This window comes from Cyprinus carpio, unplaced genomic scaffold (genome assembly GCF_018340385.1).
Source record: "Cyprinus carpio isolate SPL01 unplaced genomic scaffold, ASM1834038v1 S000000169, whole genome shotgun sequence".
Classification (NCBI taxonomy): Eukaryota; Metazoa; Chordata; class Actinopteri; order Cypriniformes; family Cyprinidae; genus Cyprinus; species Cyprinus carpio.
In genome coordinates this window covers 195920-210899 of record NW_024872920.1, presented here as the reverse complement: position 1 = coordinate 210899, position 14980 = coordinate 195920, and the positions used below count along the sequence as shown (strand labels likewise).

The 14980-nt window shown below is 37.6% G+C and overlaps 1 protein-coding gene and 3 long non-coding RNA genes across 4 annotated transcripts; 3 read left to right on the top strand and 1 right to left on the bottom strand.

The window, feature by feature from the left end:
- Positions 1–880: 880 nt before the first annotated feature.
- LOC122142821 lies at positions 881–1559 on the bottom strand. Its single transcript, XR_006158808.1, has 3 exons — positions 1520–1559; positions 1226–1282; positions 881–976 (listed from the first exon to the last, which is right to left on the bottom strand). It is a non-coding gene; the product is annotated as an uncharacterized LOC122142821 (long non-coding RNA).
- Positions 1560–5166: 3607 nt separating this feature from the next.
- Positions 5167–9483, top strand: LOC109063498. Its single transcript, XR_006158803.1, has 3 exons — positions 5167–5204; positions 5667–5975; positions 9379–9483. It is a non-coding gene; the product is annotated as an uncharacterized LOC109063498 (long non-coding RNA).
- A 995-nt stretch (positions 9484–10478) lies between these two features.
- LOC122142809 (gastrula zinc finger protein XlCGF49.1-like) lies at positions 10479–10808 on the top strand. The gene has a single exon (XM_042753872.1). It carries the CDS (start codon positions 10479–10481, stop codon positions 10806–10808), a length of 330 nt encoding a protein of 109 aa, XP_042609806.1.
- Positions 10809–11280: 472 nt separating this feature from the next.
- On the top strand, positions 11281–14722 carry LOC122142818. The gene is made up of 3 exons (XR_006158802.1): positions 11281–11534; positions 14344–14412; positions 14546–14722. It is a non-coding gene; the product is annotated as an uncharacterized LOC122142818 (long non-coding RNA).
- The last annotated feature ends 258 nt before the right edge of the window (positions 14723–14980 follow it).

Sequence of the window (14980 nt, the reverse complement as noted above, 5' to 3'; positions counted from 1 at the left end):
GGTAGACTTAAGACTTATTTTTTTTTAAATTAGCATTCGATTGTTGATGTTACTTTTATTGTTTGAGCTTTGTATTGTTTGTTGTGTACAGCGCTTTGAGAAGTTGCCTTTAAAGGCGCTTTATAAAATAAAGTTTATTATTATTATTATTATTACTTTACTGTTCACTAATCTTTCATTTAAAATTAAGTTTAAGTTTAAGATTAAGTTGGCATGAGAAAAATTTATTTACACAACAATTTATTTACAAAACTATGCAATTACTCAGCGAAATTACCCTTGCATTTTTATACAGAAAGTATATATATAAAACATAACATTTAGCGAAATTACCCTTGCATTTATTTATACTTGGAAACTAAAATTTAACAGGTAATTTATTTCAGGTGACACTTTACAATTTACAATAAGTTTCATTTGTTAACATTAGTTACCTACCCAACATGAACTAACATTACAAATACTTAACATTAACCTTAGTTAACTGTAGTGAATATATTAACCTAGTTAATTTCAACATTTACTAATACATTGTTAAGAACAAAAGTTGTGCCTGTTGACATTATTTAATGGATCAGAGCTAACATGAACTAACAAAGAACAGTTGTTGTTTTTTAACAGTATCAAAGACTAATGCAAATTGTAACAAATGTATTGCTCATTGTTATTTAATGTTAATTTCAACATTTATTAATTAACTAATGATACCTTATTGTAAAGAGACACTAAAACTTTGTGTTTTGAACACATTAGTAAATGGCAAAGTTTTAAAATTATAAAACATTTTTTACTTTTATTTATTTATCTAATCATTTAGAACTATTACCATGGATCATTTTTGAGTGAAACATTGAGTACTTTTCCTCGGTTGTTGCCCATTTTCAAATCGCTCAGGATTTATGGTTGTTGTGGTGTAACATGTCTTTCTACTTCTTAATCCGGTGACATCTATGTTTGGGAGCTTTCATTTCTGCACCTGTAAAGAGCAAATAATATGGAAGTGTCTGTTAGTAAAAGTCTAATGTAATGCATCATTGTGAACTACATTAAATTTATGTTGTAGCAATGTACCTGTTATTTGACAGACTATTTACAGCACCAACTGCAATGACAGCACAATAAGTGGCTGTGGCCAGCATGATTAATATTTAGTGTGTAGCATGCTAATTAAAGAGGGTTTACCCAAAAAATGAAAATCATTTAGTTCCCTTCATACTGTCCATACCTGACAAACTTGTTGGGTTTGATTAACAGCATTCTTCAAAGTATCTTCTTTTGAGTTCTGCAGAAAAACAAAAGTCAGAGATTTGGTAAAACGTAAATGACAAAACATAGATTTTCACCAGTCATCGCTATCCAGAAATATAACATTGAACACTGCAATAAAATGCTCGAAGGATACACATTCAGTAGATCCAAAGCTTGCTGTTGATCAGGTCTCTTTAGTTATTATTCCCTGCAGTTACTGCAGAAAATAACACGGTGAAACGGTCAATGCAGACATTTTACTTGAACTTACTTTCTCATTGGCTCTAATGCTCCTTGCTAGTTCAGTCAGAAAAGTATAATAAATATGATATCCACTGTCTTGGATTCCAAGCACTGCTCAGTGTTCACAGGTGTCTGAGTAATGTCTGCATTTCCTTCAGCGATGACACTTCTCTTGATAACTACAAAAACATATTAATTAATAACTACAAGTAATAAATTATTATCTACTGAATGGAGCTGGACTCTACAAACAGACTTGGGCCAGTTATGGTGAACAGAAATCGGGCCAGTGCTTTACAGCCTCATCACAAACACTTGCACGACAGCGAGCTGTGGGCCACACTCGGCCCAGATAACACTCACTGATGCCGAGTCTGAGCCGGTGGCGCCGCAGGGCAGCCGAGCTCGGGCCGATTACTACATGCTATCTGGGTCAGTCAAGTAAAAATAACACCATAAAGACGTTACAAGAACGTTGTTATGAGAACGTTTTCGCTCAACATTATGAGAACATCAGTCAAGAGTGAGGAAAATGTTTTAAAAAGCATGTGAGAGTTAGACGAATTGTTAATTTTGTTATGGTAGTATGTCCTTTTAGCAGTGGAGACATTAGCAGAGAAGGAAGAGAGGAGTGACTGATACGCTTTAAGGTCAGTAGGATTTTTGGATTTGCACCAAACCCTTTCAGCAGATCTGAGCTTAGAACGATGTTCGCGTAGAACATCAGATAACCAAGGGGCTGAAGGGGTGGTGCGGCTGGCCTGGAAGGCCTGGAAGAAACAGTGTCTAAACAAGATGTAAAAGTGGAGCAGAAAGTATCAGTAGCACTGTTAGCATCAAAAGATGCTAACAGTTTTGGGGGAAGGAAGTGAAGATGAAACCATTGCAGATAGCCGGAAGGGTGAGAGTGAGCGTAGGTTACTTCGAAAGATGACATGTGGAGGGGTAAGTGACGTGTCAGGAACCATGTTGAGGTTAAGAGTGAGGAGGATCTGGGGTGTGCAAGTGTAACCAGACATGATGTGCAGTGTCGTGTAAATAAGGTCCAGTTGGTTGCCTGAGTACAGTAGTTGACACTCGGTTGAGATCAAAAGGGCAGCAGAGTGTGGAAGTCAGCAGTGAGGTTTATCTAGTGGAAAGGTTGAGAGCAGCACATCTAATTCATCCAAAAAGTTAGTGGTCCTGGGGGGTTGCAACTGATTTTTAAGTGAGTAAAAAACAGTAGTTGAGATTCGGTTGAGATCAAAAGATGAGCAAGCAGAGTGGGGAGTGGGAAAATGAGAAGTCAGCAGATAGAGTGTTTGGTTTGATCCAGGTCTAGGTGGATTAAGTTTGAAATCTCCAAATTGGCATTACTAGGGGAGTACGGCCCTAGACCCTTTGGGGGCCTCGAAAATTTGGTTGGAAGGTTTTAGAGCAAAGCACACCTTATTACTAACTTCATCCAAAAAGTTACCTCTATTAAATGTGTCATGGGTATGTTAATTATCTTTTTTACGTCCTGATAGACGTTCTTAACATGTACAAAATATATTTTAAGAGGGTAGGTAACATGTATGTCGCTAACAGGAATGAGAGCTTCAGTGAAGTGCAATGAACACACACTGTTTGATACCTTGCAAATAGACTGGTAAAGGATTTTCACTGACAATCCAAGAAACATTAATTGACACCAGATGAGGCAGAAACCAGTACCTCCCTAATTCCAATGAAATAGAGCAAATAGAATAACATTTAAATTTAATTATATAAAATAAATAATAATAGAACGGAATTTTTCAAATAAACAAAATTAACAATAACATCTAAAACACCACAAACAAGATTAGCTAGTAACAATAATAAGGGTAAACATTTCAATAGAACTATTAAAATCCAAACTTGTGTAATTTGTGTGCAAGCAATGAGAAAAAAAACCAAAAAATGAAATGGAGAGGGCCCAAAAAAGGTGTCACATTCTCAGTGCTAGCTCCTAAGCATGGTTTCTGAGGCAGCCTCCATGTCTCTGTCCAGGTGTTCCAACCAATCACCGATTGTTGTGGAGTTTGTGTTTTTGCGCTCGTGCAGCTTTGAACACAAGCGCAAAACCTGACTAATAATAGAAGTAATGCAAATTGGCATTGTTTACAGCCTCTTCTTTTGGCAATTCGTTTCTTGTCAGACCACGCCGACGTCGGAGTAACAGGACTGAATGAGAAACAATAGATCAGTGGGTCATTAGCGGGGAACTCGCATAGAACATAGGCAGAGTGTGCAGGTTGTTAATTTATTGCTTTCTGATGTATGATTTTTTTTCACCCACTAGCTAGCAGTGACTGGGAGCTGGTTTGCAAAGAGTGGTAGTGATCGTAGGGATCTGGAAAGACATAGGCAGAGTGTGCAGTTGTTAGGATACATTGTGTTATAAAAACTGAAATAGAAGAATTAGAAACAAACTGAAACAGAAGTAAAAAAGGAAGGAAAAAGGAGTAATCAAAACAATACTTATATTCCTTGCCAGTATCCCTGCCCGGTGGAGTCGCACGGTGGAGTCGATGGTCTTTACACTCTTCGGTCTTCACACGAGGAGGGCTTAACAGGAGGGCTGCCGCGACCGCTGCCGCGGGTTTACTAACCTTTTTTGTTTTATACCCGTCAGACAAAACGGAAATTGAATTCAGTTGAACACACTTTACTGTTTATTACAACAAAGGTCTAAGCAAGCGCACGACACTGACAACGTATGCGATAGAGTACGAGACCATACTAAACAAACCCACAAATTTTTGATTAAATATATCACTCAACGATCTAACCTCTCTAAATATTATAATTTAAATCGCGTTTTGATTGATCTAATTTCTATATTTTAATAAACGCTGCATTAAACGAATTTCAGAGCTCTGTATAGGTCATTACACATTAACATCTGCGACGTTTTCATTGGAAAGATAGTTTTACAGGGTTCTAAAAATAACCTGAGAATAACCATAAGGGAACGTTCTGGGAACATTATTTTATGGTTGCAAAAAATATAACCTAAATAGAACGTTTTCCTAACGTTAGTATTTGGTTTTCAAAAAAATAACCAAACGGGAACCAAAAACTAACGGGAACGTTCTGTGTTTTGCTGGGTTTTGACGCTCTCGACGGCGGCGGTGTGAACGCACAGTTAGCATAGTTTAGCTTTAACCCTGAAACATAAGTGTTTTTCTACGGCTTGTGGCTATAATTCTTATCATTTATCAACAGTTTATGGCTTGGATATTGAAAAAGTGACCTAAATAATGTAAATAACTGTTCAAAGATTATAAAGGTATAATGGAAATAAATCTCATTAATCATAATTTAGACATTTTTATACCTATTTTCAGGTATTTATAGACTCGAATAAACTTTTCCACATTTATAAAATGGGAAAAACACGAACAGAATGACTTCTGCTTTATGAACCTCATATACTCATTACTTTAGAACATTTCTAAATCACATTCGTATTTTAATCTAATTTATATCTGGTATAAAATGTTTTTAAGTTTGTCACATACATTTAAATGTTTTTCCACAAATACATTAAACTCTGAATTTCTATCAACTTTTTAATTATTTGTATATCATGTTCTAGATGTATTTTTAGACAGCAGTGTGTGAACAGGACTCTTATTTTGTCGCAGTGACGTGACGTCATGAGTATGGGCCGCGCCCTGCAGTTGTTGTGATTCGACTGAAGAAAGGTCTGTGTTTAAAGCGTCTTTAAACAACCTTCAATCAACTCAAAGGTTTACAAGCGATGGAAAATCGATTGTTTATTATTGACTGTAACATATTAATGCCTTATCTAGACTATATGAACGTCATTTTGTGAGTAAATAAGCGCGCTCCCACACACGAGTAGCGTCTCATTTATAAAGATGAGTTCAGAGATGGAGAAACTGAGCTGTTTAACTCCGAGTCAGTTGAATCAAATGATTCGCAGACGATCAAATGATTCAATTCGACACAAACGTGTTTCATTAAAACTTTAACCAATAGAAAATATTTTATTAAAGGGCAGTCTGATACATGTGGTCAATAAATCATTATATACTAAAAAAAAAAAAAAAATAAACCATCTTGAATTATAAATTGTGTTATTTTATTAATGTCTTGAGTGTTTTTGTCTAATCAGGTGCCTCTCACTCTGACTCCCTTACTAGTGTGCTGACTACTGAACTAGGGAGCTGACTGAGACACACCCGGAGATTCAGTTCATTTTTCTTTCTTTCTGTTGTTCATCTTAATCATGACAGAGTGTGCAAACACAGAGAGATCCTTGTGACACACTGATATAAAGATGACGTTTGTTAAAGAGGAGACTGAAGACTTCAGGATTGAAGAAGCATTCAGTCTGAAACAAGAAGAGACTGGGGATCAAACAAAGAGGCAAAGAGGCTTTATTAAAGAGGAGAGGGAAGACACCAGAAGTGAAGAAATCTTCAGTATGAAAGATACTGAGCAACAAACAGGTTAGTTTCTAGTGTTGTGTTTTTGCTGCCTGTTTTAGTCTAGTCTTTGTGTGAAGCTGGCATTTTAGTTTTTATTAGTTTTAGTCATGTTTGTACTCTTTTTAGTCTGGTCTAGTTTTAGTCAACGAAAACTGATGATATTTAGTCTAGTTTTAGTCAATGAAAATGTTATTTTAGTCTCTTTTATGTAATGCACTTCTATGTAATCCAGTCAATATAGTACAAGTACCTATAAGTACAGACGAAACCAAAATTATCTTTTAGCCAAACCCATTTCAAACAAGGTTATCTTATTATATTACCAACCAAACATGTTAAAAGTACACACACATACATTTAAATAAAAACAATAAATAAAAATAAAATAAATTGTAAAAAAATCTGCTAATTTTTCTCCCAAAGACGAACCCGGGCTGGCCGGCCATCTGTCCTTTTCTCTGTGTCACGACTGATTTATACTCGACGTGTCTGCAAGTCCGCTTGGGTGAGCGCGGAAAATATGAACACACACGAGTTCAGGGTGATTCTAGCCAAACATGCACATTTGTGTGAAACAGAAACAGTTTAATGTTAAGTTTAAACTCTATCAGGTGCTTTTTGACGGAAAACTAGGGCTGGGACGATAAATCGATGCAGAATCAATTCGTGGATCGATTCTTAGATTTTCAGAATGCATCGATTCTGATTCTGAGCTTAGATTTTAACAGCAGATGGCGCTCTAATCTAGTTTTTATCTGCACACTCAAATGCTCATGAAGAAGAGGGCTAAAGAGCGCTAGTGTATATCATGTAATTTCCCCTCAGCTTAGAATGCTTTTATGACGCCAGATTAATGTAAACGCAGCCCACTGTGAACACCTTTGTAATTTGCTTCAACTTTTTTTCGAATTTTATGAATTATTATTTTAGGTTCAAATGTGTGTAAGGATTTGGAAATAAGCAGAGTACGGTTGTCTCTAAAGCATTGAGTGCCATCTGATGTTCAAAACTATGCTCCAAATCGATTCAAGAAAGAATCGCGATGCATTTGGGAAATCTCAGAATCGATGCTGAATCATTTCACGATTCGCAATGCATCGACCCCTGTCCTTTCAAAGAATAGTACAACGGCAAACATGACAAGTATAAAAGCCTCATCCGTTTGGGAAGGTGCGCTCACAGTCAGCGGAACCAGGCGGAAGTACAAATCCTGCTGAACTTTGTTTGTTGTCATCTTCTAAATAATGGCGCGACTGTGGCTTGAGGAAGTGATGTCGCCCGCGTCTGCGCCGAGCGACCTGATGCAGCCCCTGAAGTGCAGACGCAGGAAAACAGAAATACTGCAAAATAATAATAACGACTAAACGAGATGAAATAACGTTATAACATTTCGTTTCGTCTCATTTTGGTCAACGAAAATGAAGAGACATTTTAGCGTAGTTTTTATTTTGTAAACCACATTTAGTCTTGTTTTTATTCAACAATAATATTGCATTATACATTTAATTATAGTCATCGTCACATGACCAGCATTTACGTTGCATCTCGTCTCGTTTTCGTCACGTGATGAAGGTTCGTTGACGGACGATATTTAGTCATAATTTTCATTGACGAAACCATACTCAAAGCTGAACTCACCTCATTTGATCCTTATTCAAATGTCAGCTCTACAGAAATATGATATTTTGTATGAGTGTCCTAATTAAAGTGGTTTTATTTGACCGGAGCAGGTTGACCCATGTGTACAGACATGTTGAGATCACATAACAGGCAAATAAAAACCGCTAGTGGGCACCTACATGTATAACAATTTTTAATTAAACTGTCTGAAAGTTTGTGAGTGACAAGCAGTTCAAACAAAGTCTCAAACTGAAGAAAACATCTGTTGTGACTTTCTTCTGTCAAGCAGGTGTAAAATGTATCATCATAAGTTGGTCTTGGATGGGGGGTTCTTCTTCTCGGACCTGATGTATATAAGTTGCGTACGCACAACATGGGCATATCAGGAATTATTTAAACTACAATAGGCATAACAATGTGTGCACACTGTACACAAAACACTAGACAGTGCGTACGCTGATAATTACAAAAGCAGAACTTGTGTTCTGAGGAAAATATGTGAATAATTATCAATGATGCGCGCTCGCGACTCTAAGCAGATGGCTTGGCAACATAGCGACGGTGTAATGACAGGACACTGAAGGAACTCGCTCGGTGAAGGACAGACCATTGATTGGTTTGAATAAGCAGCTTACACACTACTGTATAAGAAGTACACAGTCCTGTACAACCTTTGCTGCACGCAGCTGTGCTGTTGGTGTCTTGTGCAGACAGCCTGATGATAACCAGTTTCACGGTCTTCCCAATGTTATGAAAAATACCATTGTATTTGAAGGATAGAATTTGCAGGAAACGTGCGAGAACCAATAGGGTTCATTCTTGTGTGTTACGCAGCATGTTTGAGATTCACAAGAACCACCACTAAGGTTCATTCTCGTGCAAATTTAAATTAAGCCATATGCAGTTTGAGTTCTGTTTTGCGGCTTGATCACTCAAATTTCCACATTTTAACAATATTAATAACACAACTAAAATGAGGGAACAAATAAATAAGTTAAGGCATGGCCACGTTGTACTAATTTGATGCATAGTTTTACTTTAAAGAGAGAAGAAATCAATGCAGCATGAGCCATGGCCACAAATTAAAGTCATAGGAATGAATTATTGATATATTTTTTAAAAGAAACATTCAACTTCATGTGGGGTCTAGACATTTCACACACACTGGTAATTCAGTTTAGTTTTCCCCCAGCACAATATCTAATATAAATGTCTGGTTCGTGCAGAAAATAAATATTTCATTTTTATGACAATATATATTGACTGTTTTAGTTTCTTTAAAATTATTATTATATTTTTTCAATTAACTGATCAGTGATTAAATTATTAGCATCGCCAATTGAGAAAAGTTTATAATTAACAATATCTCCTAGGTCAAACTGTGCTTTTTTAAACTGCCAGCTTAAAGACCTAAAGAAAGTTAAGTTAATATTATATGAAGAGCAGTGTTTCTCAACTCTGGCCCTCAGGGTTCCCTTTTCTGAAACCTTGATCAAACTCACCTGTCTTTAGCTTTCAAATAATACAGAAGACCTTGATTTGTATGTACAGGTGTGTTTGATTAGGTTTTGAGCTAAACTCTGAAGGAAAGGGGGTTTCAAGGGCTAGAGTTGGGAACTTCCAGCAGGTACTTTGGAGCAAGTAGGACAGTGGCCTCCAGAGCGGGTTTGGACACTTCTCCTACAGGGTCTAGCATACATGTTGTTGGTTTTTGTGTATTACATAACCTAAGTGTTTTGATGACTGTTGTATTGTGCCATTAAACTGGGGATAACTTTTATTTGTGGTTTTTCACCAATGAAAGAGAAAGAAGTACTGAATGAAACTGAAGAGAAAGATCAATATGGGAATCTTCACGATTTCACAACTAGAAGAAAATCTTTTAGATGTTCGCAGACTGAAAAGTCTTTCCACAAGAAAAAAAGCTCAAAGAAGTTATTTCACTTTTCAATCAACAAGGAAACCTTAAAGTCAACACTGGAGAGGATCCTTTCACCTGCAAAACACTGTGGAAAAAAGTTTCACTCGTAAAGTAAGTCTTGACGTGCATATAAGAGTTCACACTGGAGATAAGTTGTACACATGCCAACAGTGTGGAAAAAAGTTTCACTCAAAAAGGAAGTCTTAGCACGCACATGAGAATTCACGCTGGAGTGAAAGCCTTACTCATGCCCTGAGTGTGGAAAAAGTTTCCATCAACATGTTAACCTTAAAGCCCACATGAGGATTTCACACTGGGGAGAGCCCTTTTACCTGCCAACAGTGTGGACAAAGTTGCAATGATATAATCAGCCTTAAAGACCACATGAGAGTCCACAATGGAGAAAAGCCTTACATATGCCAGCAGTGTGGTGAGAGTTTTGCTCAATGTGTAAACCTTGAAGCCCACATGACAATACACAATAGAGAGAGTCCCTTCACCTGCCAACAATGTGGAAAAAATTTTCACTCATAAAGGAAGCTTTAACATCCACATGAGAGTTCACACTGGGGAGAAGCCTTACACCTGCCAACAGTGTGGAAAGAGTTTCACTCAAAAAGGAAGCCTTAACTGGCACATGACTCTTCACACTGGACAAAAGCCTTACACTTGCCCTGAGTGTGGAAAGAGTTTTGCTCATCATGGAAACCTTAACGTCCACATGAGAATTTCTACTGGAGAGAAGCCCTTACACCTGTCAACATTGTGGAAAGAGTTTCACTCGTAAAGCGAATCTTGACATGCATATAAGAATTCACACTAGAGAAAAAGTCTTACACATGCCAACAGTGTGGACAAAGTTTCCATCATAAAGTAAGCCTTAAGTGGTGAAAAAACACTTGAGGATTCACACTGAAGAGAACCCTTACACATGTCAGCAGTGTGGTGAGAGTTTTGCTCAACATGTAAACCTTAAGGTCCACATGAGAGTCCACATTGAAGAGAAGCCTTACACATGCCTTCGTTGTGGTGAGAGTTTTGCTCAACTTGTAAACCTTAAAGTTCACATGAGAGTCCACAATGGAGAGAACCTTTACACATGCCAGAAGTGTGGTGAGAGTTTTGCTCAACGTGTAAACCTTAAATCCCACATGACAACACACAATGGAGAGGGTCCCTTCACCTGCCAACAATGTGGAAAAAGTTTCACTCATAAAGGAAGCTTTAACGTCCACGTGAGAATTCACACTGGGGAGAAGCCTTACACCTGCCAACAGTGTGGAAAGAGTTTTCTCTCAAAAAGGAAGCCTTAACTGGCACATGACTGTTCACACTGGACAAAAGCCTTACACTTGCCCTGAGTGTGGAAAGAGTTTTTGCTCATCAAACAAACAACAGCGTCCAAATGATAATTCACAAACCAGAAAACCCAAAAACCCACAAAAAATTTCAAAAATGTTTCACTCGTAAAGAAAGTATTGACAGGCACATGAGAGTTCATACAGGAGAGAAGCCTACAACTGCCAACAGTGTGGAAAGAGTTTTGCTCAACCTGGGAAACCTTAAAGCCCACATGAAAGTTCACACTTAAAAGAGTCCTTCAGCTGCCAACAGTGGACAAATTTTCAATCAATATAGGAATTTAGCTTGGATTCCCTGGAGAAAAAGCCGTAGTTTCGACATATTCACACCTCAATACAACCTTTGACACCTGCCCCTCAGTGTTTAAGAGTTTTACTTCAACAGGCACACATGAGAATTCACACTGAATAGAACACTGGAGAAAAGCCTTACACTTGCCAACAAAGTGTATAAGTTACAAACTTCCTGTTACACTGACAGCGTAATTCTAGCTCACTTAACCAACAGACAGACTGACAACTGGCAAACATGGCTCTCTTTTACACTCGCTGTCTTCAAGACCTACCTCATCTGACCTTTAATGATGTGGACCGTCAAGAAGTCATGCCCCACTCCCTCCAGCAAATGGGAAAAGGGATTCAAGATGTATATCGCCAGCTACATCGATAATTACGAGGGTAAGTCGTTACATTGAAATGTTATTGTAGCAGCTAACGTTCAAATTCGTATCAAAGTTCAAGTTCATATCAAATTACCAGAGTTTTGAGAATGCAGCAGACTTGGAGGACTACAATGTAACAAGAGCTCGTTCAAATAATGAGGTGATAAACCATTCAGGGCTTTATAAGTAATAAGCAAGATTTTAAAATCTATACCATGTGTGATATGGAGCCAGTGCAGTGTTGACAGGACCGGGCTAATATGGTCATAATTCCTGGTTCTAGTAAGAACTCTAGCTGCTGCATTTTGGACTAGCTGGAGTTTGTTTACTAAACGTGCAGAACAACCACCCAATAGAGCATTACAATAATCTAACCTTGAGGTCATAAACGCATGGATTAACTTTTCTGCATTTGACATTGAGAGCATAGGCTGTAATTTAGATATATTTTTGAGATGGAAAAATGCAGCTTTACAAATTCTAGAAACATGGCTTTCTAAGGAAAGGTTGCTATCAAATAGCACAAAATATGTTCCTAACTGATGACGAAGAATTGACAGAGCAGCCTGTCCTATAATTAACATACTTGTCATCTATGGAATCATATGGGTAGCATTATTCAATTTGGGCAGGTTTTTTATATCGACTATGCATTCCATTAGTTTTTCAAATTTGTATGTTTCGATGGGCCATGAAGAAATATAGAGCTGAGTGTCATCAGCATAACAGTGAAAGCTAACACAGTGTTTCCTGATGATATTTCCCAAGGGTAACATGTAAAGCGTGAAGAGTAACGGCCCTAGTACTGAGCCTTGAGGTACTCCATACTGCACTTGTGATCGATATGATACCTCTTCATATAAGTACGATTAAACCATGCTAATGCACTTCCATTAATGCCAACAAAGTGTTCTAGTCTATGCAAAAGAATGGTGTGGTCAGTAGTGTCAAACGCAGCACTAAAATCCAATAACTAATAGAGAGATACAACCATGATCAGATGATAAGAGCAGGTCATTTGTAACTCTAAGGAGAGCAGTCTCAGTACTATGATACGGTCTAAATCCTGACTGGAAATCCTCACAGATACCATTTTTCTCTAAGAAGGAATATAATTGTGAGGATACTACCTTTTCTAGTATCTTGGACAGAAAAGGGAGATTCGAGATCGGTCTATAATTAACTAGTTCTTTGGGGTCAAATTGTGGTTTTTTTGATGAGAGGCTTAACAACCAGCCAGTTTGAAGGTTTTGGGGATATATCCTAATAACAATGATAAATTAATAATAGTCAGAAGAGGATATATGACTTCTGGAAGCACCTCTTTTAGGAGCTTAGATGGATTAGGGTCTAACAAACATGTTGTTGATTTAGATGATTTAACAAGTTTATACAACTTCTTCCTCTCCTATAGTAGAGAATGAGTGGAACTGTTCCTCAGGGGATCTATAGTGCACTGTCTGATGTGATACTGTAGCTGACGGCTGCATGGTTACAATTTTATCTCTAATAGTATCAATTTTAGAAGTAAAGTAGTTCATAAAGTCATTACTGCTGTGATGTTGGGAAATGTAAACACTTGTTGATGCTTTATTTTTCGTTAATTTAGCCACTGTATTGAATAAATACCTGAGGTTATGTTTGTTTTCTTCTAAAAGAAACGAAAACGTTTTGTTTTCCTCCAGCTGCGCTCCATTTTCCAGGCTGCTTTCTTTAGGGTGCGAGTGTGCTCATTATACCACAATGTCAGTCTTTTTTCCTTAATCTTCCGTAAGTGTAAAGGAACAACCGTATCTAAAATGCTAGAAAAGAGAGAGTCCATAGTTTCTGTTACATCATCAAGTTGTTCTGAGGTTTTGGATATGCTAAGGAATTAGGATACATCAGGAAGATTACTTACAAAGCAGTATTTTGTGGTAGAAGTGATGGTTCTACCCATACTTGTAACAAGAAGTAGAATTTACAGTTTTAGCTATATGAAGTTTGCACAAAACTAAATAATGATCTGAGATATCATCACTTGCCTGCATAATTTCAACACCATCGACATCAATTCAATGTTACAGCATTAAATCTAGAGTATGATTTTGACAATGAGTAGGTCCTGAGACGTGTTGTCTAACCCCAATAGAGTTCAGAATGTCTATAAATGCTGATCCCAATGCATCTTTTTCATTATCAACATGGATGTTAAAATCACCAACAATTAAAACTTTATCTGCAGCTAGCACTAACTCGGATGTAAAATCGGCAAACTCTTTAATAAAGTCTGTATGGTGCCCTGGTGGCCTGTATACAGTAGCCACTACAAACATCAAAGGGGATTTATCATTAACATTTGTTTCTCTGGACAATGTTATATGAAGCACCATTACTTCAAAACGAATTATACTTGAAGCCTGCCCTCTGAGAAATCCTGAAAACATTGTTATAAATTGAAGCAACACCTCCCCCTTTACATTTTGGACGTGGCTTATGTTTATAACAGTAATCTTGGGGTGTAGACTCATTTAAAATAATGTAATCAGCAGTTTTTAGCCAGGTTTCTGTCAAACAGAGCACATCTAGATTATGATCAGTGATCATATTATTTACAAAAAGTGCTTTCGTAGAAAGGGACCTGATATTCAATAAGCCAAGCGTTATCATTTGTTTATACGTATTGCATCTGTTTTTTATTTGTTGAACCTCAATTAAATTGTTGCTCTTAAATTGGTTTGGACGTTTTTTGTATTTTCTAGTTCAGGGAACAGACACAGTCTCTATAGTGTCTATAGTATACTGTAGCTATTGTGATGCCATGTTGAATGTGTTTCTGATGTTAGGGTGTTAGGCCAGGCCCAGTTGTAGAAATGGAGTTTCGAAAACCCAGAAATTCAACAAGACTGTGTAAGGTGAGATTATCTTTACTTCATATCTCAGTATGGTTTTTACATTTAACCCATTTTATGTATGCTGTAGCAGAAGTTTGGTGTAGTGATTTTTACTTTTAATACTATTTTTTTTTTTACTGATAATATTTTTCAGAAATTCTCTCTACAAGGCGCTGGATGGGTGTACAAAGACTTCCCCCTTCACTTGCACCCTTGGTAACAACAATGGGCATGTCAGCTGATGTCCCGTTAGTCCAGTCTGCTTTTGGAGCTGTCCAGGCAGGGAGCGTGCTGTCATTTCAGCATAAACCACCAGCAATGAGGGAAGTCTTCAACACATCCCATCTGCCCCTGCCTCACCCTCCCTTCCCATCCACAGCTACAGGCTCGAACCACCATCCTGTGCCTATGTTCTATCAGAGAAGGAACATCTGCACCTGAAGTCTCTGGAGATGTCATTCAAAACATGGCCCACAGGATAGAAGCTGCTACACAAGGGCAGAGTTTCGTGCCAGGTGTGGCATCGTTTGAGAAAGATTAGAGTGACGTCTACTCACTTCCACGAGGTATGCCATGTTCGTGGACATAC

Coding starts and splice junctions, on each gene's coding strand:
- LOC122142809 (XM_042753872.1), top strand. CDS start 10,479: ATGAGAGTCCACATTGAAGAGAAGCCTTACACATGCCTTCGTTGTGGT.